Raw genomic sequence first — 26390 nt, 5'->3', positions numbered from 1 at the left:
GACATTATTCCTCTCACTACCCGAATCGTGGGACGGCTTTTAAGTGGCCGACCAAAAACTATTCCTAACATTGTCGTTGCTGGCTAAGTCTTTTTCAAACACGAGTTTGAAATTCATTCCCGCTATGAATTTCCATTATGAAGTATTTAAAAAAAAACGATTTATAAATTGCACGCTGACATCCTTTTTGATCGATGGTTTTGTTCTCCGGGTTAGTTACTGGTCGCTCAGCAGTGGCTCGTCTTCATGGACAGTGTTGTTTACTGCAGCTGGAGTGCTAGCTGACCACATTAGCTGGATTGTCTAAAAAGATGTTTAAATATGGTGTTCCTGTAACAGAAAAGTGACTAAAAGTCTCCTCGAGGATACTACGAAGCATTCCTCGAACTGTGGTTACACTTCCGGCTGAGGTATGTTGTTATATATATATTTTAGACAGCCTTGATTAGCAAAGAGGGCCCAACAGGTTTGAATACAGCAGGATACGAAACGGCAAATTGAAAGACGATAACTTTTATGTTCTCACTGTCACAATTTCGTGGGTCTCATGTTTAAATTATTAACGTATTATTGTTGTTTTATGTCTGTAGATGATCGAAGTGGTCGCCTCCGTGGCCCGAGGCCCCGTGTTTCTCGCCGGGGAGCTCATGGAGTGTCTCATCACCTTCACCAACCCGATGTCTCATCTCTCCACCTCAGCCAGCAGGTAGGATCTCACCCTCCTCACCAAACCAGCTCACCTGGACAAATGTGGAGCGATTTGCGCGATCGACCCATTTATAATGAAATGTAAATAATGGATCGGTTCTTTACGCCGAAAAATAAACAACAACAAAAAGCGTCGTGGTTAGAAAACAGCAAGTTGTGCAAAAAGTACTGAAACGTTGAACAGTTTGGCATAAAAGTTTAGAGAAGCTCATATTAAGTTCACCTGAAATCACATTTTTAGTTTTATAGTATTTTGTAGTATTTATAATATTTCTTTATTTTATTTTGCTGTTGCTGCTTTTGCTATATATATATATATATATATATATAACAAAAAAAAACGTGTCATTGTACAACAAATAATGCAGCTCCTGTTAAATATTGACCAGGCTGTGAAAAACCCTCCCCAAAAATAACACATTGTCTGTTTTTTATTCTTTATTTATTGTTTTATTGTTATAAAAATGACACTGATACTATTGAGGGAAGATAAAAGGGTATCTAATTGGTTAAAATCAAATTTATTTTGACAGAAAGAAAAGAAAATGACAAGAATATATTTTACAAAACTCTATATTTGTATTTTAAAAAGTGTTAAAGACCAATTATTGTTTGTTTTTTTTATATTGTATATAATTTTTCCAGTGACAAATATTGGTCAACAATGATAATAGTGTGATGTGTGTGATAGAGCGACACGATTTAACAGGCCTGTTCATTCAAAATTTTCAAGACTTCTCAGTTTAAAAAAAAAAAAAAAAACTACCCGTGTAAATGCAACCAATTGTTTGGTTTCCCGCGTGGCACAAACTGGAATCTCAGCAGCACAAGTCAAAGTGCCGTGGTGTAACCTTTGCTCTCCGGCTGTGTCACAGTGAGATGCTGGCGTGGGCCAGCGCTCAGATCCACTGTCAGTTTCACGCCAGTGAGAACAGAGTGGCGCTGCCGGCCCGCGGCCACAAGCAGGACGTCCAGGCCGACAGCGACACGGTGCTGATTCCCAGCAGAGGTGAGCGTGCTCAGACTTGTTTCCTACTAAATAACCAAACATACGACAAAGATTGAACTGTGTCGGAAAGTTTACTCCACCCGTTTTCACTCCCCCAGGAGAACGAGGGCAGTGTGTGCTGGACACGCCGCCCAAGATATTATTCTGTGACCTGCGCCTGGATCCCGGAGAGAGTAAAACCTGTACGTGGAAATTAGGTTTTAAACTCTCTTTATCGATTGTGTGAATTTTAGGTTGCTGTACATTTAAAATAGTTTCATGTGTGATTCCCTCTCTCCGTTCCAGATTCGTACAGCGAGCTGGTGCCCATCGACGGACCGCCTAGTTTCCGCGGTCAGGCGGTGAAATACGTCTACAAGCTGACGATCGGCTGTCAGAGAGTCAACTCGCCCATTAAACTACTGCGAGTCCCCTTCAGAGTGCTGGTCCTGCAAGGTGGGAATCATTTCACTTCCTTGCCACTGCTCAATTCTCTCATCCTGCTTTAACTGTGATAATAAAATTTACAATTAGTCATAGTAATGACAATTTTTCAATGTCACAGTTTTTGCCATTAGTACACACACGCAGCAGGAGTTCTAGTCTACCTGCAGTTTAGTTGATGGAAGCAAAGGATAAACATCTTTCTTATAGAAAGTTGTATCTTTGTCCGACTTTTCTGTCTGCTGTTGCCTTTACCCTCTAAAAATACAACCTGTGTCTAACTACCGCCACCTAGTGTCCAAATAATGCAACAAGAATTAACCAAACATGCCAACAATAAGAGCAAAAATGGCTCCTACATTCAGAATAATTGTTCTATTTGAGGAGCGATTTTCATGCAACTTAAAGACACGTCACAGTTTCAAAGCTAAAGGAGCATTCCTGATGAGTTTGATGAGAGAACATCATGTTTTCTTCTTCTTGTTGTTGAAGCAAATAACACACAACTAGAAACTAGACGGTGAACTTCCTGCTCCTGCAGTGGACACGGGTTCAAGTCCCACGGATCATCTGCCCTCATCCATGGACGATTAAAGCTTATTCTGCTGCGACAATCTGTTTTACATTTCAGGGATATTTTGCACATTTAAGGGGTAAATTGTATCATGTTGTGCATCAGGGTATATCGTATAATAAATTGCACATTTCTGTTTTTTAACTTCGATTTTAAAATGTTTTTCTTGTCTATATTTTCTATTTTCTTATTTTTATTCTATTTTGGGTGATGTGTGTTTTGTCTATATTCTCTATTTCTGTATTTTAACTGGTTTGTCTTCACCGCACGCAAGATCACATTTCCATTCTCCTGTGTCTTGTATATTTAGCAGAATTGAAAATAGAAGCTCACTCTGACTGTGAGAGATTCAAATCAGCAGTTTATCATTCTGCTTTTACTGTCGATGTTATTATTCCTCACCTGGATCACCCCCCCCCCCCCCCCCCCCCCAGTGTCACGTCATTGACGTTCCTCCTGTGTGACTTCCAGGGATGCCGGAGGCTCCGTTCCCTCAGGACGAGGAAGTGTCCCCGTCCAACCCGTTCCTGGAGGAGGAGGAGGCGAGCCGCAGGGACGCTCGAACGTTGGAGCGCGCCCTGGACATGCTGATGGTCACCACCTCCAGACGCTGCCCCCGTAAGCCAGACTCTCCCTCGCGCTTCTCCGGGGGGGGGTTGTCCTCATTTTCTGTTGTAATTGTTTAAAAATAAGAGTCGTTTGTATCGCGTGTACTCTGCGCCACAACACACTTTCAATTTAAAGTTTAAAGTTGTCATGACACTACTTTAGCGGTCCGGCCCGCTCAAGATGAAAATGTCCTGCATGTGTCCTCTGAACTACAATCAGTTTGACACCACTAATTTAAAAGGTTCTTTCCTTTTTCACTCGAGTTTTTATTGATTTTTCTCATTTTTGATGAGAAATGACAAAAGGTTCTGATGTAATCTCATAAAAACTGATGCAGCTCGATATTGTTGCACCGTATTTAGTCAGACGCCCATAAAACAGGTGAAACGAGACAGAACGACAGAACAATTTTATACACCGATACTTCTCATCTTCACGTTTTCTTTTCTTCCTACGGGATGATTGAAGTGTCGGAGCTGAACTTAACCTTTAATCTGAACTGTTCCCTTCTCTTCAGACATGTTTAACATCACCAACATGCGAGGGAAGGTGGCAAAGTTCTGCATCTTCAAGACGGTGTACCGGCTCGGCGAGGACATCATCGGCACCTTTAACTTCTCGGAGGGCGACATCCCCTGCCTGCAGGTGTGTTCGCCGCCCGGCCCGCCGCTTCGCGCCCGTAATCTGGACCTGCTGTAACCTTCTGCGCGTCGTCCTCAGTACTCGGTGAGCCTGCAGAGCGAGGAGGAGATCCAGGAGCTGTACCGGCGGAGACCCGGGCAGGCGGTCAGCGTGACGGGACACGGGCGGCACCTGGAGTCCTGCCTGCACACGGCGTCCAGCCACTTCTCGCTGCCCATCCCCCTCAACGTCACGCCGGGCTTCAGCACAGACATCGGTCAGTCGCCAAACGTCCGCCGCTGAGTGGTGTTAGACCAGAACATCCACAGTAATCGCTGCCGCTGTGATGTCACGGTCAAGTCTTTAGTCTTAACCGTCCGCTTGAGCAAACTTTAGTGTCATTCGCAGGTAGTTAGATTCTGCTTTACTTGTCCCACAACAGGGAAATTCACTCATAATTCTATCAGCATCAATAAAATATCTACATTTAAAACACATTAATTAAAAAAATACATAAAAAGTATTCAATAGTAAATCAGAAGGTTTTTTATATTCATTCAAAATGTGGTTGTACTCAATAGTTACTGGTGATTTTTAGAAGTAGTGGCATCGATTACATGCCGTAAATTATACTTGAGTATAATCAAATACTTGGGGAAGTAAATATTTAAAACAACTACATCATTACAGTAATGTGAGTCCTCGTGAATTAACCCTGTCGCAAACAAAACTAATAATTCTGTCGGTTTTGAATGTAATGAAGCCAGTAAAGTAATAACTTTGAAGGAGGAGTATCCTAAATGAAGGAGTATGGCCATTATTCCAGCCAATATACGTAGTTTTGATCGACAAGCTGCAGAAAACCTGCAAAAAAAGCTGTTATTTCCTTGATAATTAGTAATTATTGCATTATTGTCTACAGTTACTACATTTTTAGAGATTAAAAGAAAAGTTGACTCCTTATGTAATAACTTATTAGATATTCAGCACAAAGTTATGACTATGGCTCAAATTATGATATTGGCTTTAGAACCTGCTTAATTCTTTCTGTCAGGCAAGAGTACTAACCACTGCACTACGTAAACCTTAGAGAACATATATATATATATATATATATAAGAAAACCCTGGTTAAATTAGTACACACACACCTAAAAACACTCAATCAGACTCGCACTTTGTTTTGCATCCCTAAACACACAGAAGCTGATTTACTTCCTGGATGCACTGATTCTGACAAAAATGCAAAATAAGATGCACAGTCCATTCAGTACGTTTTATTACAAATATTGGTTGTTAAAAAAAATTTTTTTAATCGGTTTTGTTGCTTTTCGTTTTACGCATCGACAACAAATTGTTGACGGTCCCTTAACCGTCTGCAATATTTAGAGGCCACTGAATTATATGCAGAAACAAATACCATATGTTTTAACAAGTTCAATATTAGAACACATATATATATATATATTAATTCTGTGCCAAGAAACCTCGAGTAAACCCAAGAAAAATCAAGAGTAAACTCCGGCTATAGAAATAAAAACTACAGTAAACACTCAGGATCAATCATGGAGGTCACATGGTGTCATATATATATATAAACATTTGATTTAAGTACAAGGTGCTGAGCTACAAGGACAAAACCTGCAATAATAGTGAAACGTGACATAATAAATGATTATTCTGGACGCTTCTCTCTCCTTCCTCCGCCCAGTGAGCCTCAGGTGGCGCCTGCACTTTGAGTTCGTCACGGCCCGCGAGCCCATGGAGCCCCCCACCGTCCTGCAGAACCAGTCGGAGGTGACGGTGTGGGCCGGGGCGGAGCACGTGGACGTGGACACCTTCAGCTGGAACCTGCCCATCAAGGTCCTGCCCACCAACCCGGCCCTGGCCTCCTACGTGTCCCAGTTCACCGGCACCAACAGCATCACCATCTGACCCCTCTGGGCACCGGGTCGCCCCAACCGGGAACCACCTCCTCCACGGTGCCGACACACCTGTGCATCATCGTGTGTGTGTGTGTGTGTGTGTGAGTGAGTGAGTGAGTGTGTGTCGTCTCTTTCGGTGCTTCACATTCCAGCAACACAAAGCTATTCCAGAGCCAGTGGACGTCACGACCGGCTGAACAGCTGAAGGTGGAACACGTCAGACTGTGCGTCCGAACACTGATGAACTCTATTTATTTTAGATCCCACTCCTTTCATTTCCCTTTTTACCAAACCACCATCTCTAATACAAGCTGTTGTTTTGTTTTTGTTGAATAATATATATATATATATACCTGCTTTATTTCCAGCTGGTCGTAGGAACCACAGGCGAACAGCGACAATATTCAAGACCTTTATTTGGATATCACACGAGTTACAGCAGAAAAACAGGTCGAAGTTAATAGAAATATATTTTATTGTATGGAAGTAGTTGCTGATATTTACAAGAGATTATTGGAATGAAAGTGAGACTAGTTCATTATTAAAACATCTGGAAACACTAAAGAGAAAAGTATAGAATTATGCTTTTAGTGTTAAAATAAATCTTCGTTAGAATGAGTTCTTATTATTTTAGCTGCTAACTGTGTTAACTGTTAAATACTGAAGATTAAATAAAAAAAAAAAAAGATTGCTGTTTCCTCAAACTGTCTTTTAAATAAACTTTCACAGGCGAACATCGTTCCTACATTCATTTTCAAAGTTTTCACTCGTGACGTTTATAAAAACCGCCTGTTGGAGAGCGGCGAGCGGCGAGCGTCTGTCTCAGCCGTCCAGCTGCTGCAGCTGCAGCGCCCCCTGGCTGGGGTCCCGCATGCCTTCGCCGGGGGAGCACGGCAGGCGGGGGTCCGCCGTCTGGACCAGGACCACCTTGCAGGTCAGCGGTTCCACCCGGACCTTACACCAGGCGGGGAAGTCGACGGGCCGGTGCACCCTGGAGGCAGCAGAGCAGGCGGGACTCACTCAGGTACTCTTGTGTTACTCGGCGTTCAGTTCAGGGGAGCGGTACAACGGTTCAGATTTAAACTTAAGTTTCTTTCTCGTGGCACGGGTGATTAAAAATGTCTATTTTTCCAATAAAACTTAAGAATTACCACAGAAAATGACTTGAATCTCAGGCCGCCTCGCTGATATCTCAGGTCTCACTCTCATCTGCTCAATATGTTTAAAAAAATCTATATTTTCTCTGAATAATTTATATAATTTGTGGACCAGATCGGAGCGGGTTTTGGCTCCGGGGTCTTATGACACCTCTGGTTTATCGTATTTAAAAAATGGTTTACATATCCAACAAAACCAACTGCCTGCCAAAGTCTATTGTTAGATTGTTTGAACCGCTTTTCCAACATTTCAATCAAAAAATCCCACAAGTTTGGCTTTTATTTGGACACCAGATTAACTCACATGGACCTCGCTGTTACAGAGCTATACTAATAAAGTAGTTTATATTTTAAAGACTTAAAATGATGCTTCTGTGAGGTCATGAATTATTCATAATTTCCTCATGACATTATTAAAATACTCTTAATTGAAATGGAATCTTTGGTGTCATGCCCTGATAGTTTAACATTTATTTCTTTTTTCTTTTTAACTGTTTTCTCATTTTACGTTGGTTTAAAGTGTGAAATGGAAAAACTGAACAAAACTTTTCAGATTTATCCCCGTAATGTTTACAAGTTTTTTGGTCCTACGTTATAAAGTCTTGATTCCAGATAAATTCCTCCATCGCAACTCGTGCAGGTTTGTAGTACCAAGCACTGAAACATGCTTCACACGCGCATCAGGGTTCCTGTTAAGCAGAAGCGTCACACTTTTAACTTTGACTCAAAACTCTGTGTGACGGACTTTAACTCAGGATTATCAGTTTGGAATAAATATTAATCCAGCCATTCCAAGCCTTCACTCTTCCCTCTCAGCTGTTGTTTCATTAGGTTCATTTGATACATTGGAATTCGTATCGGTACAATAATTGTTATATAAATTAAAAATTTATAACATTAATATGTTTTATTTTTTTTTATTTTAGGTTGTCAAAAGTTTTTATTTGAACTATGTGGTCATTTTTAAATGTCTGTTGGTATATTTTATATTAATGATTTAATAATGTAATCTATAATCCCATTTGCATTAAAAACAAAAATCTCAAATTAGTATGAATTATTATTAGAATTAGTAGGGAAAACGTGGCCGTGAGAAATCATCACGAAAAAATTACTTTTTATATTTAATAGAACACATTTTTAGATCTTAATTTATTTTCAGAGTAATACAATATGAAAAGTAAAACTCGTTATCGCATTTACAAAATGTATAGTTAGCATCTGACTGGCATGAGAAAGTTCTGCTTTTATTTTGTAATTAATAATAATAATGTGGAAAAACATTTAAGTTAGGGAGTGGTGGTGTGTGATGACTGCTTTATAATCACATGTGCTACTATAGCTGCTTCTTATGTGTAACTCCTTTTGAATTACCAATATATCAATAAATCAAACAATTCAGCTTTTATTTTCTTGAGGTTTAATTGGAATTATAGAGGAGGAGAACTAAGAAAAAATATTGTTTTTTCCGTTGTTTTTTTAAAAAAAAATCTTTTAATGTGACTATCTTGAAGTTATTAAGAAAAACCTTGAACTGAACATTTAATATTTCATTATAAACTAAAGTAAAACCTTCACTTTCTGGACATGAGCCTGTTTAAACCACATGATGGAGGCTTTTTGCCAGAGGTGACCTCTCAAACATTCTGATTACTTTAGGAGGATGTCGATATTCAAAATGATTCCGCGTCTGCGGCGCAGCGACGGCGACTCACGTCTCGCAGCAGCCGACGCCGACGGGGTGCAGGCAGGTGCACTGCATGCAGGCGTTGTCCATCCAGGTGTCGCCCAGCGAGTAGTGCCTCCCCTCGAACACGCACAGAGCTGCAGCCGCAAAAAACGTGGACACGGGGTCACATGTGGGACCGCCACGCCGGCGTGCAAAAGAGTGTGTGAGAGATCTGTGAAGGGTGAGGTCTCACCTCTGGAGTCGAAGTGGCACTCCAGCGGCGCCGCGCCGCCGCCGCCGCCGGTCCACAGGAGGAACCCCGCGGCTGCCAGCACCCAGTTCACCCCGGAGAGCTCCATCTTCGTCTGGTCTGCTCGGCTTGTGGTCCGGCTTCTCCTCCGGCGCCCTCATTTATACATCCGGAGGCTTCGTGAGTGCGGCGTGGAGGCGTGGCTCCATGGCGTCGTGTGTGTGTGTGTGTGTGTGTGTGTGTGTGTGTGTGGTTGGTGGGGGTAAACTGAAGGGGGCCTTGTATCTTGGCGCGGTGTCTTCCGGAGATCACCTCGCTGCGCTTCAGCGGGCATGAACCCCTAAAGTGGTAGAAACAATGACACATCCATGCGGTGACTAAGAGAGGGAAGGGGTGAGGAGGAGGGCAGCGAGGGAGGGAGCGGAGGGGAGGAAAGAGGGATGGGACGGAATTATCAAACATGATTCACCACCATGCAACTTCTTTTTAATGTATGGAGACAATATTTCAGCCAAATCACTGTACAGAAACTGAGAATGTGACTAATGTGAAACACCTTTATTATAAAAAGATGCAATAAATAGTTGCTTTTTTTATGACTTATGTCCAGTCTATATATAATAAATGCACATATTTTACTATTTCCGGCATAAAAATCCTCTTTCTCTAGTTTGTCAAAACACTAATTCCATTCAGCGTAATGTTTCATGACTTTCTCTCGGGTCCAAACATTTGAAAACATTCTTAACGCTTATCCAAGTGCATATTTTCACTTATAAAGCATCACTGAAGTGATTTTACTGGAAGAAAGACGATTTTCTACCCAAAGAAAAATAACAGCAGCTCCTATTTCAGTGTTTAACCTTTAAATTCATGTATTCTGTGATTCTCATCCATTGACAACGTTAAGTTACCAAATATGGTCGTTTGCTTGATAAAATCTGAATTTCCTACCAGTCAATAGATTTTCAGTAAATTCAAACTGTGACTTCGTCCAGTTTATTCAGTTTCTTTGAGACGATCCTACCTGGATGAATGAAAAGCATGGAAAGACTGCGCCGTCTCACCGTCCACTAGTTTCCTTTTTGTCGTGACCACAAGGTGGCGCTGTGTTCTGAGAGAGTTCTAGGTTCGAGTCGACTGGATCTTCTCTTTGGATTTTCTCCCTCCCACGGTTCTGTGAGGTTATTTTTTGACTCTAAATTGCCGTCATGAGTGAATGTGTGATTGTGTTTTACCCAAATTTAATTAAATAGAGTGATACAGAAGATGGATGAAATGGTATACTATTTCATTTTTGTGTGGTATAACATACTATTCTTAAAGTATCTTCGATGTGGGTCAGATTTAATTGATGGGAAAGTCTAAGTTTACATTTTGCATCCATAATATCACTATGAGACACATCAGGATTGAGGTGTCAAACATTTTAGTTCAGAACAATTTCATCTTCATTGGTCAGATCCAGTAGATTAGCGCCGTTAATAAACCTTTAAATTGAAACCTGAAAGAATTTCTTTGTTGTGGTGCAGAATATACATGAGGACAATGTCCACGTTTTCACAAAAAACCAAACAATTACTACTCAAAATGACGACAATGTCAACATAAAGACCATTTTAAGTAGAACTTCCGGTGCAAAACACAGTGAAATGTCAGAATAACTCCTCTCGCTGTTGCATTATGGGTGTTTTAACAAAGTCACTCTGACTGCATGTAATTTGCTATTTAAAAAAAAAAAATCAATCTATGAAATTTTTACAATTTTCTTGATAGTTTTGTCCCGATTGGAGCCTCTTGCTGGCCGGTTTTGGCCCTTGGGCCTCATGTTTGACACCCCCTACATTAGGACGTAGTTTCCTTTTTTTTAGTTTTTGGGTAATGCGTCTGTCACGTCATTGATCACAACCTGACAAAAATCCTCAAAACGTCATCTGACCTGACCTCGCTGGGTTTTTATCCGTCCGTTTGCCAGCGAAACATGAGCTCATCTTCTCCCACTTGTTCCCTATCTGCAGGCAGAGCCGGAGATCCTAGGAAAGAATCCTCTCACAGGAGGCCCCGGAGCCTCGTAACGGGGGGGGGGGGGGGGCGGTTTACTCTCATGCCCCCACCGTAGTTCCAGTGTCGACGGTCTCCCGTCACTCAGATGTGTTTCTTCAATCGTTCAGTCAGTATGACTCACAGCTGGCTCCGTCCAGCTGCTGCTCGCCGTTTCTTTCCGTTTAAATCATCAGCAGGTAAATGTGGAGACGCCTCCTACGGTCTTAGAATCAGATGATGATCTCAGGGTGGGAGATGGTTTGAAATCTTCCGTGAGTTCAGCCTCGGTCACGCCGACCACCTCAAAGCCTGCGGGGTCCCATACAACGCCCCGACGGGAGACTTCCCACCCCGACCAGAACGACTGTTTCTGTCGTCAGCGTTGGTAAACTGGGAGGAACTCGTCCAAACACAAGGTTTTTTCCAGTCACACGCCTGTTCTGTTCCTCTTCACGGACATGCACTTAATTGGTGACAAGTGCGTTTTAATTGGGAAAACTTTTTGAAAGTTCACGAGGCCCTCATCGTGACATCACCGTGGACTGTTTGTACTGGTTGAATACTTTCCGTGTAGAAAAACAAGCCGGAAAATGGATTCAGTGTCGGTGTCTTTCTTTTTTCTCGTCCTGTCTCGTTAATGGTTACTGTGAACACTACGTTAGAATAGATCACATTGTATTAATCCCACATGGGGAAATTTGGTATTAGATGATAAGATAATTATAAGATTATAAATGTGTAAAACTGATGTACAGAAGATCCAGATGGGGGAAAATACAGATGTTTACAGTTTTTACATGTCTGTTATGTCCAACTCGTTCCAGTTCAGGGGCCACATACAGCTCAAGTTCATCTTGAGTGGGCCAGGCTGGTAAGATAGAGTCATAATAAACTTTAAAGTTTTGGTTTGTTGTGGCACATGTGAGTGTACTTTATGAAAATGTCTATATTAAAAAAAATAATACTACAGAAAATGACTCAGATCTCAACATAAAGTCAATTTAAGTGAAACCTGGTGAACAATACAGTGAAATGTCCCCCCCAAAAATTCTATTGCTGTTCCATTATGGGTGTTTTTAATAACTCACTGACAGGCTGTGAGGTCAGTGCTAGTTTGGACATCATGGAGCGGGAGAGTTTGGACTGGAAAAAAAAAAAAAAGGAACAGTATGCACAAATAAATTGTTACTAAATACGTTTAGAAATAATAAATAAGGGTAACGCACATTGTAAAAAAAATAAATAAGGATAAGCCACATTATAAAGAAAGCAACAATATGCATTAAACATGTAGTACATGTATGTGTGTATTTGTTTTACGATTGATTTTATATGGAATTTATCTTAATCTGTCTGGATTAGTGCAGAATGAAGTTTAAATTGCTCTAAAAAGTTTCTATATTTCGCCAAATAAGAGATTTCTAATTTTTTTTTTTAAACTGCTCCTTTACAGCGTCTAAGCCCCGCCTCCTTGTCCACTTCCTGCTTCAGACTCAATCAATCGATCCCCGCTGCCAGGATTCTTCCTCGAGCGAACTAAAGCCTGGGAGCAGCCCGGCTCGACTACTCTCCCCTGCTCGTGTATTTACTGCAGTGTTGTTGTGAAGCTAATCGAAAATACCAAATCATGTCCGGAGAGACTTCACGTAAAATAATGTGTTTCCCGTGACTGCAGCCGCTCAAAGAGACGTTTTAAAGGGAGTGTAGAGACCGCGGGCCTCTCCAGCCGTGTGTTCGGGGTGTTAGCCGGGCTCCGGGGACTGTTTATGGTGAAGAATCGAGGCCTAACCGCTAACAAAGTCTCCCGTCCACCGTGAGAGCGGAGTTCATGTTGAAGGAGTCCGGGTCCTGGTCCTGCTCCTGGTTCTGGTTCTGGTTCTGCTGAGAGACTAGACTTCTCCCCTCGGAAGATGGACACTGACAAATTCAACTATGTCTACAGCTGTGACCTGGACATCAACGTTCAACTCAAGATGTGAGTTTGTGCTGAAGTGTGTCTTCTTGTCTTGTGACTTCTCTCTTTGTTTCTCACTTTTTCACTATTCGCAGCTTCTTAAGCTGCGATTACAACCAACCTGCAAGAACCAGGCTGATAAATCACGACAAAGTTGTATGAAAGTAACTTATCGGTCAGATTTTTGTTCATCCAGCCCAAATATTCCCATAAAAATCTTTACATTTCACCTTTTAAAGTGTCTTTTTTTTTTAAATTGATGAAAATATCTATATTGTCACAAAAACACAGCAATTACTACAGAAAATGACTTCAATTTCAACATAAAGCGAATTTTAATCACGCAAACTACAGTGAAATGTCCCAAAACATTATTTTGGATTATGCATGTTTTTGTTTTGCAACAAGAAATTTGTTCCTTATTTCCTTTGGTGGATCCTGCTTTTACCCACAATATATGGCATGGATGCATTTAGTAGTATGAAGTCATTTGTCTACACATAAAGTATCTTAGATGTGGATCAGATCAGGCATCCTTAATATCAACATACATGATATTCATGATATATCCAGGGGTGCCAAACACATTTCAGAGTTCAGGGGCCACTTAAGCCTCGTCTCCTCTGCAGAGAATATGATGTGATGGAATCCCCGTCCAGACTGCAAAAAGTTGTGATTGGTACCCAAGGGTTATGATGTTTTTCGTCACCCTTCCTTATGGGGTACCTAGTAGAGGAGCAAAACACCGCCGTCTGCTGATTGGTCAGTGATTTAGGTCACTCTCAACAAGCCCGCAATATTTGAATCTCTCATTGGCCGTATGAGTCCTCTTTTGTTTACATGCATCGCTTTCTGCACTCTGGTCTTTGTTAACACGACTGTTGCGCAGTGACATCACATGCCTGTGTCGTCCACAACCCCGCCTACATTTTAGACACGCTCTCTGTGGCGTTGGGTTTGTTTACGCTTTGGTTTAACCGTCCCGTCACATGTGCAGTGGAAACAAAGCTACACAGCCCAATTTCTAATTGTTTCTAATTAGTTACTCCAACTTCAATCTATTATCATTTTACTTGGTAATTAATTTATCACAAAATTTCTGAACCATAGTAGTTGACATTTTCTTTTTTCCTCTGTCAAACTTTGAAAACATGTCGTTTGAAAGAAACTGCATGCCCACATCAGGTTGTAAACATTTTTAATAAAACACACAAAAATCCCTCTAATACGTCGCCAAACATGAACTTATTTGTCACGCCTGTCTCGATAAGCATCTTCCCTCCTCTCTGGTCTCCCCTCCGCTCCTCCAGCGGCAGTTTGGAGGGAAAACGAGAACAGAGGAGCTACAAAGCGCTGCTGGAGGACCCCATGCTGCGCTTCTCCGGCCTCTACCAGGAGAACTGCTCCGACCTCTACGTCACCTGTCAGGTGTTCGCTGAGGGAAAACCTCTCGCTCTGCCCGTCCGCACCTCCTACAAAGCTTTCAGCACACGATGGAAGTAAGAAGATGTCTTTTTTATGTATCGTAGACGATTATTCGCCAACTGTTGATTTGATAGCAAATCAAACCTACACTGGTTCTCCCTCTCGCTCTCTCTCTCTCTCTATCTCTCTGTCCTGTGCAGCTGGAACGAGTGGCTCCGGCTGCCGGTCAAGTACCCCGACCTCCCTCAAAGTGCCCAGGTTGCTCTCACGGTGTGGGACATCTACGGCCCCGGCAGAGCTGTTCCTGTCGGGGGAACCACGGTCACCCTGTTCGGGAAATATGGGTAAGTGTTGCACAAGTACTTTCACGTCCTTATTGACTGAAAACAGTCCGTTTTAAAAAGAAGTGAGTGGAGGATGTTTTTGTTTTTTTCTTAAAATCATTAGTCCAAAACATTTGTAAGACTAACATGGCAGGTCACTTGGAGGACAAACCAGGAGTGAGTACATTCTTACCACTTCCTCATGTGACGTGCTGGAGTCACACCACATGATTCCAGGAGGAAATGTCGCCTCTTTCTTCTGATTTGAACTCGTCTCTTCCTTCAGTGTGGAAACAAATCCCAGGACCATACAGACTCAGGCCTTGTCTAGACAGGAATGTTTTCCAGTCAAAATGCATTTTTGGTTCACATAACATCTGTACCCAGAGCCACTAAAAACGCAACTTTTTGAACCGTTGTTACGACACATGAGCCCCACGGCTGTAGTAAATAGTTGTTCTAATCTGCACATGCTCAGTAGATGGACAGTAACAACAATGGGAGTTTCAGAGGGGCACTGCCGAATCTTCAACCCTGGAAATGACCTGGATACTGAATGTTTCCTATCCCTGGTTGTTGTTTTCGGATATTTCACGACATTCTGGTTACTCTCACACAGTTATGAACTCATCTGCCAACTGCCATCAGAACTCTGTAGCCCACTGAACAATCGGACTCAGTTACTGAAAACATCATGTGGTACCAGTTCGAAGTACTGTGGGCCTGCAGTAGATCTTTGATTGTCTGTGGAAATTAAGAATATCTGCTGCGTCGTGCTCACAAGTATGTCGGCGGGTAAAAATAACACCGAGATCGCCCAGTGAAAAGTGATGCAAGTCCCGTCACGCGTTGTGTGCCATGAGAAAGCTTCCTGAACCTCCAGCACAGCTGTGGAAAGACATGCGAGTGTAAATGGGTCAAGAGATTAGCCTCCTCCCGTCTCTCTCCAGCATGTTCCGGCAAGGAATGCATGACCTGAAGGTCTGGCCCGGCGTGGAGGGGGATGGAGGGGAGCCCACCACCACACCGGGGCGCACCAGCAGCAGCCTGGCCGAGGACCAGATGGGGAGACTTGCAAAGGTACGACGCCGCCGAGTGTGCATGGACAGGAAAGTGACAGGCAAGGACGGGATTGTGTGTGTGTGTGTGTGTGTGTGTGACTTAAAGGACCTCAACACTCGAGGATCAGGTGAGCGAGAGACTGTGTGTTCAGATGCAAAGCCCTGTCTAAACCATCGTCTGTTCCAGGGCCCTGACCTGGAGGTACTCGGTGATGTGAGTACAAGTAGAGGAGTCAGTGTGCAGAATGCAGAATACGTGTGACGTATGCGTACGAGCAAAACCTCGGTCAGAATGTATCTGTGAACAAACACAAGAAAAGCAGGTATTTCTTGATTTTCTTACCTGCTGCATCAATGTTCACTGTGTATCAGGTACTTTTAACTTCCTAGAAGCTTCTGCTTCCGGATACGATCCTGAAAACTCTGTAGTACAGAAGAGGCGTTTTTATTTTTACCACAGGAAGTGCGAGGGAGCGTTACAAGAAGTCGCCATGGAGACGGGCGTAAGCAACACTTCCTGGAAACGCAGTCGTGTAAACGGGGCCTCTGTAAAATACTCTTATACTTCTAATTCTTTCATGATTTATCCACAAAGAAATATTAACATTTAGAAAACTGTTTCTATCCAGCAGAATTTATCGTCAAATATTTGAATCCTTCACCTTGAAATATATTGTTTAGCAATTTGAAGCTTTTAATTTGAAACTTTAACTACTCGTTGGAGGTACCTCTGCGTTACTCACTGCTCACTATATCTACGGGCAGTTTGAAGTTTCGCGGGACAAACATGTAAACTCTCTTTGACGTTCTCATGAATACGCTGTGGCCGAGGTTTAGCTGTGGAGCACTTCCTGTCTGTAGAGTCGTATGGCTGCGTTCTTCCAAGCATCACCACACACATCCATTCTCTCATTTTCTGTTGTCGCCATACGTTACCCCGCGTGTGTGTGTGTTTCTGGTTTTGATGCGTCTATACATGGGGGGGGGGGGGTCAAACAACATTTTAGTTCAGAAGCCACATAACATCCTAATTTTATCTTGAGTGGTGCCTTGATGATCTTCAAAAAAAATTAAAGCTTTTAGGTTTAATTTTGAAAACGTCCATATTCTCACAAAAGCAAAGGACTTCTACGGTCCCCACCCTGACCGCATGGCGCTGAGGCTAATGCTTCATGTCTCTCATGTCATCATCACTGAGATCTCAGCTCGGGTCTCATTGTGCTGTTTTGTTCGCAGTGCGTAAGAAAATTCTTTTTGAAATCAATTTTTATTTGGGATTTTTACAATCTTCTATTTTCTGGTTTTGGCCCTTATGCTCCCCCCCCCCCCCCCCCCCCCCCCCCCCCCCCCCCCCCCCCCCCCCCCCCCCCCCCCGGGTCTGTAGAGTTAAAATGATGTTCACCAACTCGTTTCAGCTGTTTGGGGATTTTCAAGGAGAATGTTTTAGATGGATGACACTTTGCTCTCTCTCACCTCACTTGCTCTCTCTCGCTCTCTCTCTCGCTCTCTCTCCCTCCCTCCATCTAACGTCGTATATTGTTGTCTTGAGGCTGCTACCAGTTCTTCCGTTGGTTTCAAAGCGTGACCACTAATTCTAACCAGCTGAGCTGTGGTCGTCCTCGACGTTCTCTAACTGAGTGGACCGGCTGGCCGCTGCCACAGAGTCGGTGCATGACTGTTTGACATGTTTGCGCCCCAGCCACCGCGCTGTGACCAGCTCCACCACAAAGAACGCCTCAAACCTTTTGTCTTTCCCTCTTTGGTTCTATTTTTTTTGTAATTCTTTGTATTTGTCCTCCTCGTCCTGTTCTTCTCCCTCCAGCTGACCAAGGCTCATCGACAGGGCCACATGGTGAAGGTGGACTGGCTGGACCGGCTGACCTTCAGAGAGATCGAGATGATCAACGAGGTGAGAACCAGGGATCACGTCTTTATTTCCTCCATGTGTCTTTTTCATCGTGGTCTTCGTAACCTTTGTGTTTTCGCAGAGTGAGAAGCGCAGCTCCAACTTCATGTACCTCATGGTGGAGTTCCCTCGTGTCAAAACCAACGACAAAGAGTACAGTATTGTGTACTACGAAAAGGTATTTTCAGTTCCGTCTTTCTAGACGCACGCCGCCGTCACCTGAACGCCGCTGATCGCTGTGTTTCATTGCGTCTCCGCTCAGGACGGAGACGAAGCGTCGCCCGTTCTCACCAGCTGTGACATCGTCAAAGTTCCCGACCCTCAGATGGCCATGGTGAGAGGATGAACGACGCGTCATGTCTTTATCGCAGCTTTAAGGAAATGATTGAATCCTCGTTATTCTGAGGTTTTGGTTTTGGTTTTGCTCGCGGCCACAGGAGAACCTGGTGGAGAGCAAACATCACAAACTGGCTCGAAGCCTTCGCAGTGGGCCGTCGGATCACGACCTGAAGCCCAACGCCGCCACAAGAGACCAGCTCAATGTAAGCAAACCCCGCTGGTCAACATTCTCCTCTCATAGCTGATGTCAGGAGCAGAAACATGAACTAGTTGGAGTAAGTTTAACAAAGACTTTGTTGACTCTAACTCACCTCGAGGTAATTAGTATCATGATTCTTTATATAAATACTTCATTGCTGAATGGAATCAAAAAAGAATCCATCCGTCTGTATTCCCACCGACAGATTATCGTCAGTTACCCTCCAACCAAGCAGCTGAGCTCCGAAGAGCAGGACTTAGTCTGGAAGTTCAGATATTATCTCACCACTCAGGAAAAGGTGAGTTTATTTGTTTGTTTGTTTTTTAAAGTCATTTCTACCCTTGTGGTTGTTTACAGTTTTCTCCTCGTCCTCTTTCGCCTCCAGGCCTTGACAAAGTTCCTCAAGTGTGTGAACTGGGATCTGCCCCAGGAGGCCAAGCAGGCGCTGGAGCTGCTGGGCAAGTGGAGGCCGATGGACGTGGAGGACTCCCTGGAGCTGCTGTCCTCTCACTTCACCAACCCCACGGTGCGACGCTACGCCGTGGCTCGCCTGGAGCAGGCTGATGACGAGGTGGGTGGAACGAGGGGCACCGATGACGATCCGTCTCAGGCCCGGGTTACGCAACGTTCTCCGGTGGGAACCCAACGTTCTCCGGTGGGAACGCTGCGTTCTGGCTTTTATTTTTGTTCCAGAAAAGTTTTGCGTTCTGAAAGCGACGTCTGTTTCCACAGCGACGGCAGAAACACTGAACACGATGCAGTTAGTATGCCAGGCCACAAGTTGGCGCTGTCGGTTTTTGTAATGAAACCCCACACACACACACACACACACACACACACACACACACACACACACACACACACACACACACACACCAGGTACACTCTGCACTATCATGAGGACTGTGACTCTGGTGGTTAATCTTCTCGCGTCTCGTCTGCAGGACCTGCTCATGTATCTCCTCCAGCTGGTGCAGGCGCTCAAGTACGAGAACTTCAGTGACATCCAGGGAGGCTTGGAGCCGGGCAGCAAGCGAGACGGCCAGGGGCTTTCAGATGAGTCCACGCTGGACAGGTCAGCACTCCGAAGCTATAAATACGACTTTGTCTGGCTGTGGAACACAAATAAGTCATCAGTCTATTACCTCACAGAGGCAGGAAATGGGTCGAACAGCAACGTTCAGGGGAGTTCAGCATGTGCTGTTCTCTCCCAGAATCTAAATTTACCCCCAGCCGTTCCCTGGAAGTGCCATCGCAGATTTTCAGAATTGGAATATCTGTTGTTCAGAGAGCGTAATGAACCAAATTGGGCGTTTCGATTTTACTGGCAGACGTTCCGGCTGTGGCCAGAATCTCCTCCGTCTCATCCGTGACTCCTGAACACTGTCCTCTCAGTTCTAGTAAACATGCGAGAGCTGGTCTCTGGAAAAAGCTATTTTTAAAAAAAATAAAAGCTGCAGACGTCAAAATAAAAATGGAACACAGTCAGTCAACTCATCTAAAGCTTCACGTTCCACTTATGTTTGTTATCATGATTTGGAGAAGCCGACCCTCTTATGTCATGTCTTTACAGTTCCCAGATAGTTCCGTCCGGTCAGTCCGCGGCGGCTCAGAAGGGAAAAGACGCCGACAGCGAGAGTCTGGAGGTCAGAAATGAAGCCCAACGTCTGCAGAATTTCAAATATCTCCCGTTGTCTTGATCGATGTTGTGTGAGTAAGACGTGTGTCATTCTGTCTGCGTGTCTTCGTAGCAAGACCTGTGCACGTTCCTCATCTCACGTGCATGCAAGAACTCGACGCTCGCCAACTACTTGTACTGGTGAGTACCGCTTCACTCACACGAGGAGTGTTTGTGAAGCAAATGATGTGTGAAGTGTTTTTGTTTTTTTGTTTTTTTTCCGATTCAGGTACGTGATTGTGGAGTGCGAGGATCAGGACACTCAGCAGAGAGATCCAAAGACTCACGAGATGTACCTAAACGTCATGAGGAGGTTCAGCCAGGCGTTACTCAAGGTGGGAAACGGACGTGATTAATCTGAATATAAGACGACCTCCAGTCCCGCGTCGTGCCTGAGCTCCCCGTCACTCTGTCCCACCGCTTCACTCCGTTTGTCCTCCCTCCAGGGTGATAAGAGCGTCAGGGTGATGCGCTCGCTTTTGGCGGCGCAGCAAACCTTCGTGGACCGACTGGTGCAGCTGATGAAAGCCGTCCAGCGGGAAAGCGGAAACCGCAAGAAGAAGGTAACGGCGGAGCGAAGACATTGGCGGGTTCACACAGGAAGTGATTGACGGATTAGAAAATAATGGCCGACGGAGGGTCAAATCTCAGGAAAAGGCTTTTTACTATGACATGCAGAGAAAGGGTGTCTTCTCACAGAGGAGTGAACTTTTCAGCGTTCGTTACCATTTCCTGATCGTCTTAGCAGTTTGGTCCGCTCGCCGCTCTGACCTCGGCCTGTCTCTTCCTGTGCGTCTGCAGACGGAGAGGCTGCAGGCTCTGCTGGCCGACAACGAGAAGGTGAATCTGTCCGAGATCGAGCCCATCCCTCTTCCCCTGGAGCCTCAGATCAGGATCAGAGGCATCGTCCCCGAGACGGCGACGCTCTTCAAGGTAAACAACACTTCTGTGGCTCACCGAGCTCGTCTGACCTCCTGACCTTCCAACCGTTTTCACTACAGAGACTGAAACGGAAAACATTTACTGGCGGTTTATTTTGATAGGTTGTTTGGTTCCCGTTTGCATATTCAAGTACTTTTTCCTCACTTCCCGTCAGAGCGCCCTGATGCCGGCGAAGCTGATCTTCAAAGCCGAGGACGGAGCCATGTATCCCGTCATCTTCAAACACGGAGACGACCTGAGACAAGACCAGCTCATCCTGCAGATCATCTCGCTCATGGACAAAGTAAGAGCCAAGAATCCTCTCTGAAGAAGAAGTATTAAGATGAAAGTACACGTAAAATACATGGAATAGATCAGAACAGCCACTTTGGCTTCTTTCTACCACCGAGAATTAGTAATGAGCGGCCATGTTTAACCTTTAGAATTGTTTTTGGGAGTCAATTTACTAGTTTTATCTTATTTTTCTTATTTTTAAATACCATTTTTACTTGTTTTAGCTCTATTAGCCACAGTTGTTGCCATTTTACTTGTATTTCTTTCTTATCGTTTTCAAGTGGGTTTTTCTTTGTTTAACTATTTTAGAAATTTTAACCATTTTAACTGTCGTTTTGTTTTATTTTCCACTTCAAGCTACTTTCATATAGGATTCTTTCCAGCTGTTTTCTTTATTGAAAGTGTTATTTCGTTTTAGTTATTTTTGCCATTTTTTTTCTATTTCTACTTTACAAATTTTGTCGGTTCTTCCTCTTTTGTTCCTTTGAGATTTATTTATTTATTTATTTATTTATTTATTTATTTATTTATTTATTTATTTATTTATTTATTTATTTGGCATTTTTAGCTTTTTCAACCAATGTCGGTCGCAGAGCTCTGGTAGTTTCGTTGTCCTGCTCTATAGATCTTAATATTGATGTTTTGAATTAATCAAATTGTGAAGCTTTTCTTTTCTGCCTTTCTGACAAATGCTAAATATTTTGTTGTTTGTTTGTTTGTTTGTGTGCAGCTGTTAAGGAAAGAGAATCTGGACCTGAAGTTGACGCCCTACAAAGTTTTAGCCACCAGCACAAAACACGGTGAGAAACACGGCTTCAGACTAGTGAGTTAGTGAGAGTCGTGAGAGACACATATCAGGTGTCCAGGGGACATGTGTCACCATGTCCCCTGATCGATGCTTTTAAGGCTCAAAATTATGAAATTATGAAAAATCATATTAAACATAATCAACATATTTAATCACAGTCCAGTCATTTTGTTGCAAATGACTCATTACTGTGTACGATCATTTAATTTCAATTTAATTATTTCAACTGGACTTTCTGACCACAAATTCAGTGAGTAAATGAATTAATTTTAGACAAATTTTAAATCATAAATTAAAAAAATAAATTGATCCGTTTTACATTTTCCAACAGATTTGCTATAAAAAATATTTTACATAATTCTATATTTTTTATATATATTTTTTATACATATAAATATATATATTTTTACTAGTCTGACTTTAAAATGTCTGTAAAAAAAATGAAAAGGAACCTTGAAATAACTTTTTCTATTTCAAGTACTGTAGTAGTGTGTACTGTACACAAGAGTTAAATGGGAAACCAGTTTAAAGTATTTCAGTTTAGAAACTTTACTACTTTTTTTCTGAAACGGAAATAAAAAGTAGTTGCAATAGTTTTTTTTTTGTTTTTTTTACTTTTCAGACTAAACTTTGTTGAATTTGAATGAACTTCGTTAATACATATTAAAACATTTTAAACTTGAAATTATTCCGTTTTCATCCCGATTTCTTAAAAACAAAGACTGAGGAGAAGCGAACGTTAAACCTGGAGGATGTTTTAACATGAAATGTGGGAGAACCGTGACGCCGAGGGTTTTGGATGTTTGTCTTCCTGCTGTAAACGGTTTAATGTCTCCTTGCAGGTTTTATGCAGTTTGTTCAGTCTGTTCCTGTGGCTGAAGTCCTGGCGACTGAAGGAAACATCCAGGTGAGTCAAACTCCAGGTTACAGTCCTGCGTCGTTTCACTGCATTTTTCACCAGAAGGTTTTATTAAAACCTGTGGAGATTTTTATCTAGTAATTGTTTAGTCGTTTTAATCATCTGCACTGTAAACATGCAGCACTTTGCCCGCCTCTCGTCTGAACTTCTTTTTTCAAACTTTTATTTTGACAGAGCTTCTTCAGGAAACACGCGCCGAGTGAAAAAGGACCGTACGGCATCAGCTCGGAGGTGATGGACACCTACGTGAAGAGCTGCGGTGCGACACTTAAATCCGATCCGGTCTTTACTCCTCTGGCCGTTCAGGCCTGCGGAGAACGTAGAGTGACGTTTCCCCGTCTGTGTGTCCTTGCAGCTGGTTACTGCGTCATCACGTACATCCTGGGAGTCGGGGACAGACACCTGGACAACCTGCTGCTGACCAAGACCGGTGAGGCAGACTTCCTCCTGCCACGGCCAGCGGCGCTGCGCTCTCTCTAAAGGGATTCTCCTCTCTCTCTCTCTCTCTCTCTCTCTCTCTCTCTCTCTCTCTCTCTCTCTCTCTCTCTCTCTCTCTCCCAGGAAAACTCTTCCACATCGACTTCGGCTACATCCTGGGCCGAGACCCCAAACCGCTGCCGCCGCCCATGAAGCTGAGCAAAGAGATGGTGGAGGGGATGGGCGGCATGCAGAGCGAGCAGTACCAGGAGTTCAGGAAGCAGTGTTACACCGCCTTCCTTCACCTCAGGAGGTACACTGGATCTGTTTCCTCATCTCCAATAATCGAAATAAGAACTACTTTAGAACTGAGTATTAGGACCGTCTTAAAATGTCAGTAAGAAGTCTTTAAAATAGAGAATCAATCCATCTTCTAGACTTGTTTAGTCTGTGTTTTCAAAAAGATTTTCTTTTACACGAACCCACATCGAAACCCTGTCTAGACCTGCGTTGAGCCGGTCCAACCTATAGGGGGCAGTGTAACGAGAAGCATAAATCCCAGTTGAACTCCTTCATTGAGAGAATGTAGATATATGACCAGCAGGTGGCGGTAATGCAACTTTATGGATGTAAACTTTTGTTAAACTGAGAAGAAGACCGATCATGAGTGTTTAAAAAAAAATTATATATATTTATTTTTTTTTTTTTTTGCGTATACCACGTTTACAGTCAACCACTGAGCCGATCTTTAAATTTAACTATGAAATATATTTTTTATATATTTACAACCCCAGAGAACTCATCTCTTTTCAAATTCAGCTGCTGCAGTGTGACTGTTTCTTCATCACTTCAGTAAAGTATCTCTCTTCCTCTTCCTCTTCCTCTTCCTCTTCCTCGTCCTCCTCCCTTCAGGTACTCCAACTTGATCCTGAATCTTTTCTCCCTCATGGTGGACGCCAACATTCCCGACATCGCCCTGGAGCCGGACAAGACTGTAAAGAAGGTGGGTTTGTTGAACCGTCGGTTGAGGGGGACGGGCAGCGCCGTGTCGGTGGCGTCCCGTCTCGTCTCGCCTCTCATACCGTCGTGCAACACTTCAGGTGCAGGACAAGTTCAGACTGGACCTGTCGGACGAGGAGGCGGTCCACTACATGCAGAGTCTGATCGACGAGAGCGTGGGCGCCCTGTTTGCAGCCGTGGTCGAACAGATTCACAAATTTGCTCAGGTGAGTGTATTTAATGATACAACCTCTAAAAAAGACCGAATCTTTCATCACATCAGCAGTTTTATGGAGAATTATCTGTTAAATTTCACCGCCGAGTGTGGAGGCGGTCCGACATTCGACCTCTTTGGGAATCTGCGAGTTGTTTTATCGGTTGTCGCGGCAAGTTTGACATTTCTGATCCTATCGGAAGATGATCTCAGTCTGTGAAGCCGTCTCACTGAACAACAAAAGACCAAAGTTTTCGTGACGAGATTTCGCCAGGACCCGCTCCATCCGACCGAAGCTGGAAAGTGAACATGCATCAAAAAAAAAAAAAAAAAAAAAGAGGTTCAAAACCAGCGACTCTGATTTTATAGCCTGCTAAACGCTGACACAGCAACTTTTCAGAACCAGTGTGTTTCCCCCGCGTCACCTCGTCTTGAAACGTCTCTCATCAGTATTGGCGCAGATGAACGGAAGCGATTGGCGAAGACGCCGACGCGGACGGAAGACGCCGCCGACGTCGTTCGGGATCCGACGGGCGCCGTTTCTCGAAGCCGAAGAGAAAAGGAACCCAGTGACACTGTTTTAAAAAGGCCGAGATTGCACTGCCAACCTTTACTGCAAGACAGCGTGAGCCGCGACGGGCTCTTTGCTTTCTCCTGTAAATATCGTGTACATTAATTATTAAAATGAATGAATGAAATGTAAGGCCAAAATAAAAGACTGTTGTTACAACTAAAAAAAAAAAAAAAATTGCTCACTGTTGTTTCTCCGAATTGTATATTTGTCTGATCATTTTAGCCCGAAAGTCCCGCGGCGTTCATGACACGCAACATGCTTCTTAATAGAGCATTGCTGACCATCTGTGGACGGACAAACCGTCAACGCTGGGGGCAGAAACCATCCGGACCCCCCCCCCCCCCCCGCCGGGGGGGGTGAGTCACACAGCCAGTGACTCAGCATTTCCTGACAGGAACCTGGAGCGACTCTCTCTGGACCAGTGTGTAGATGAGAAATTACTTTTTACTATTTATACTTTATAAAAGGTTTTCAGTCGATGAAATAACCATGAAATCCTTCTGTAGATATTTATCATCAGATATAAAATATTTGCCGTCGACCTGTAGAATCCTCGTAAAATTGGAAGGATAAAATTGTCAAATCAAAATAAAGGAGAAAATCTGCTGATTCGAGGATAATTTAAGTCAAAGGTTTTTAAAAGGTACTACGTATTAAGACTGCAGCGATACTTGAAGTACTACGTGAGGACTCTGGAGGGAACAGCGGCTCCACTGTCGTCAGGTGCTCGTCCCCCGGCGCCAGCGTTCTGCTTCGAGCGCCCGTCAAGTTGTTATTCATAAGAAAAGCAATACCGCCGAGTCGTACGTGAGGCTTTGGACGAGTCCCCGGGTTTCTGTGGACTCTGGAAACGGCAGAAACAAACAAGGCCGGACGGCCAAACCCTCAGTGTGGCGTGAAGAATGCAACACCAGCAAAACAGAAGGCCGGAACAGCGAGACGTCAGGATGGTCCGTGTTTCCACGGCGGCGGCGGCGGCGCTCCGGTGGGGGCAACTGTGAGTCAGAGAGATTTCGCGGCAGCGGCCGACGGGAGTCGCGTCGCTCCGGAGGAGGCCGGGCGGCGCGTGGGGGGTCAGAAGATTTTCTTCACTCGTGGTTTGGACTTGCCTGGCGAGACGCAATGGAGCTCGACGGCGAGGCGGGAAACCGCCACCGCAAGGCCAATCGATGCGCGTACGCAGAAGAAGAGATAAACTCTGCCCGCTTCACCGGGAGTCGACCCGCCGCGCGCTGAACGCTGACTCAGCGAGCGCCGTTGGCGGTCGTCCGGTGGGCCCCCGGGGGGGGGGGGGGGTCAGAGGTCATGGGAGCGCGGCTGTTTCGGTTCTCTTGAGCCAAAAACGTCAAACGTTTCTCTTGAATAAATTCCG

At 43.9% G+C, this 26390-nt stretch overlaps 3 protein-coding genes across 3 annotated transcripts; 2 read left to right on the top strand and 1 right to left on the bottom strand.

Moving 5' to 3' along the window:
* Nucleotides 1-246: 246 nt before the first annotated feature.
* rgp1 (GP1 homolog, RAB6A GEF complex partner 1) lies at nt 247-6600 on the top strand. The gene is made up of 9 exons (XM_080486838.1): nt 247-410; nt 591-706; nt 1584-1717; nt 1816-1899; nt 2003-2152; nt 3186-3332; nt 3841-3968; nt 4044-4221; nt 5655-6600. Exons 2-9 carry the CDS (start codon nt 591-593, stop codon nt 5876-5878), a joined length of 1161 nt encoding a protein of 386 aa, XP_080342964.1. The 5' UTR covers nt 247-410; the 3' UTR covers nt 5879-6600.
* Nucleotides 6601-6690: 90 nt separating this feature from the next.
* Nucleotides 6691-9053, bottom strand: msmp1 (microseminoprotein, prostate associated 1; the record flags this gene model as incomplete). The annotated part of the gene is made up of 3 exons (XM_080486837.1): nt 6691-6859; nt 8741-8849; nt 8948-9053. 3 exons carry the CDS (start codon nt 9051-9053, stop codon nt 6691-6693), a joined length of 384 nt encoding a protein of 127 aa, XP_080342963.1.
* A 3457-nt stretch (nt 9054-12510) lies between these two features.
* Nucleotides 12511-25176, top strand: pik3c3 (phosphatidylinositol 3-kinase, catalytic subunit type 3). Its single transcript, XM_080486800.1, has 25 exons — nt 12511-12962; nt 14252-14440; nt 14567-14710; nt 15640-15769; nt 17573-17659; nt 17739-17834; nt 17919-17990; nt 18094-18198; nt 18400-18492; nt 18580-18765; nt 19139-19269; nt 19768-19840; nt 19946-20013; nt 20102-20207; nt 20319-20435; nt 20674-20805; nt 20969-21097; nt 21818-21887; nt 22738-22802; nt 22989-23073; nt 23170-23244; nt 23376-23544; nt 24144-24234; nt 24332-24457; nt 24895-25176. Exons 1-25 carry the CDS (start codon nt 12898-12900, stop codon nt 24907-24909), a joined length of 2619 nt encoding a protein of 872 aa, XP_080342926.1. The 5' UTR covers nt 12511-12897; the 3' UTR covers nt 24910-25176.
* The last annotated feature ends 1214 nt before the right edge of the window (nt 25177-26390 follow it).

Source organism: Lipophrys pholis, assembly GCF_963383615.2.
Source record: "Lipophrys pholis genome assembly, chromosome: 18".
Lineage (NCBI taxonomy): Eukaryota > Metazoa > Chordata > Actinopteri > Blenniiformes > Blenniidae > Lipophrys > Lipophrys pholis.
This window is presented reverse-complemented; position numbering and strand designations above follow the sequence as displayed.

Excerpts from the sequence above, each read along its gene's own strand:
- rgp1 (XM_080486838.1), top strand. The coding sequence starts at position 591 with ATGATCGAAGTGGTCGCCTCCGTGGCCCGAGGCCCCGTGTTTCTCGCC. Across the intron at positions 707-1,583 it reads CTCTCCACCTCAGCCAGCAG|TGAGATGCTGGCGTGGGCCA; the intron begins GTAGGATCTCAC and ends GCTGTGTCACAG. Across the intron at positions 4,222-5,654 it reads GGGCTTCAGCACAGACATCG|TGAGCCTCAGGTGGCGCCTG; the intron begins GTCAGTCGCCAA and ends TCCTCCGCCCAG.
- pik3c3 (XM_080486800.1), top strand. The coding sequence starts at position 12,898 with ATGGACACTGACAAATTCAACTATGTCTACAGCTGTGACCTGGACATC. Across the intron at positions 19,270-19,767 it reads GATGAGTCCACGCTGGACAG|TTCCCAGATAGTTCCGTCCG; the intron begins GTCAGCACTCCG and ends ATGTCTTTACAG. Across the intron at positions 24,235-24,331 it reads CGGACAAGACTGTAAAGAAG|GTGCAGGACAAGTTCAGACT; the intron begins GTGGGTTTGTTG and ends GCAACACTTCAG.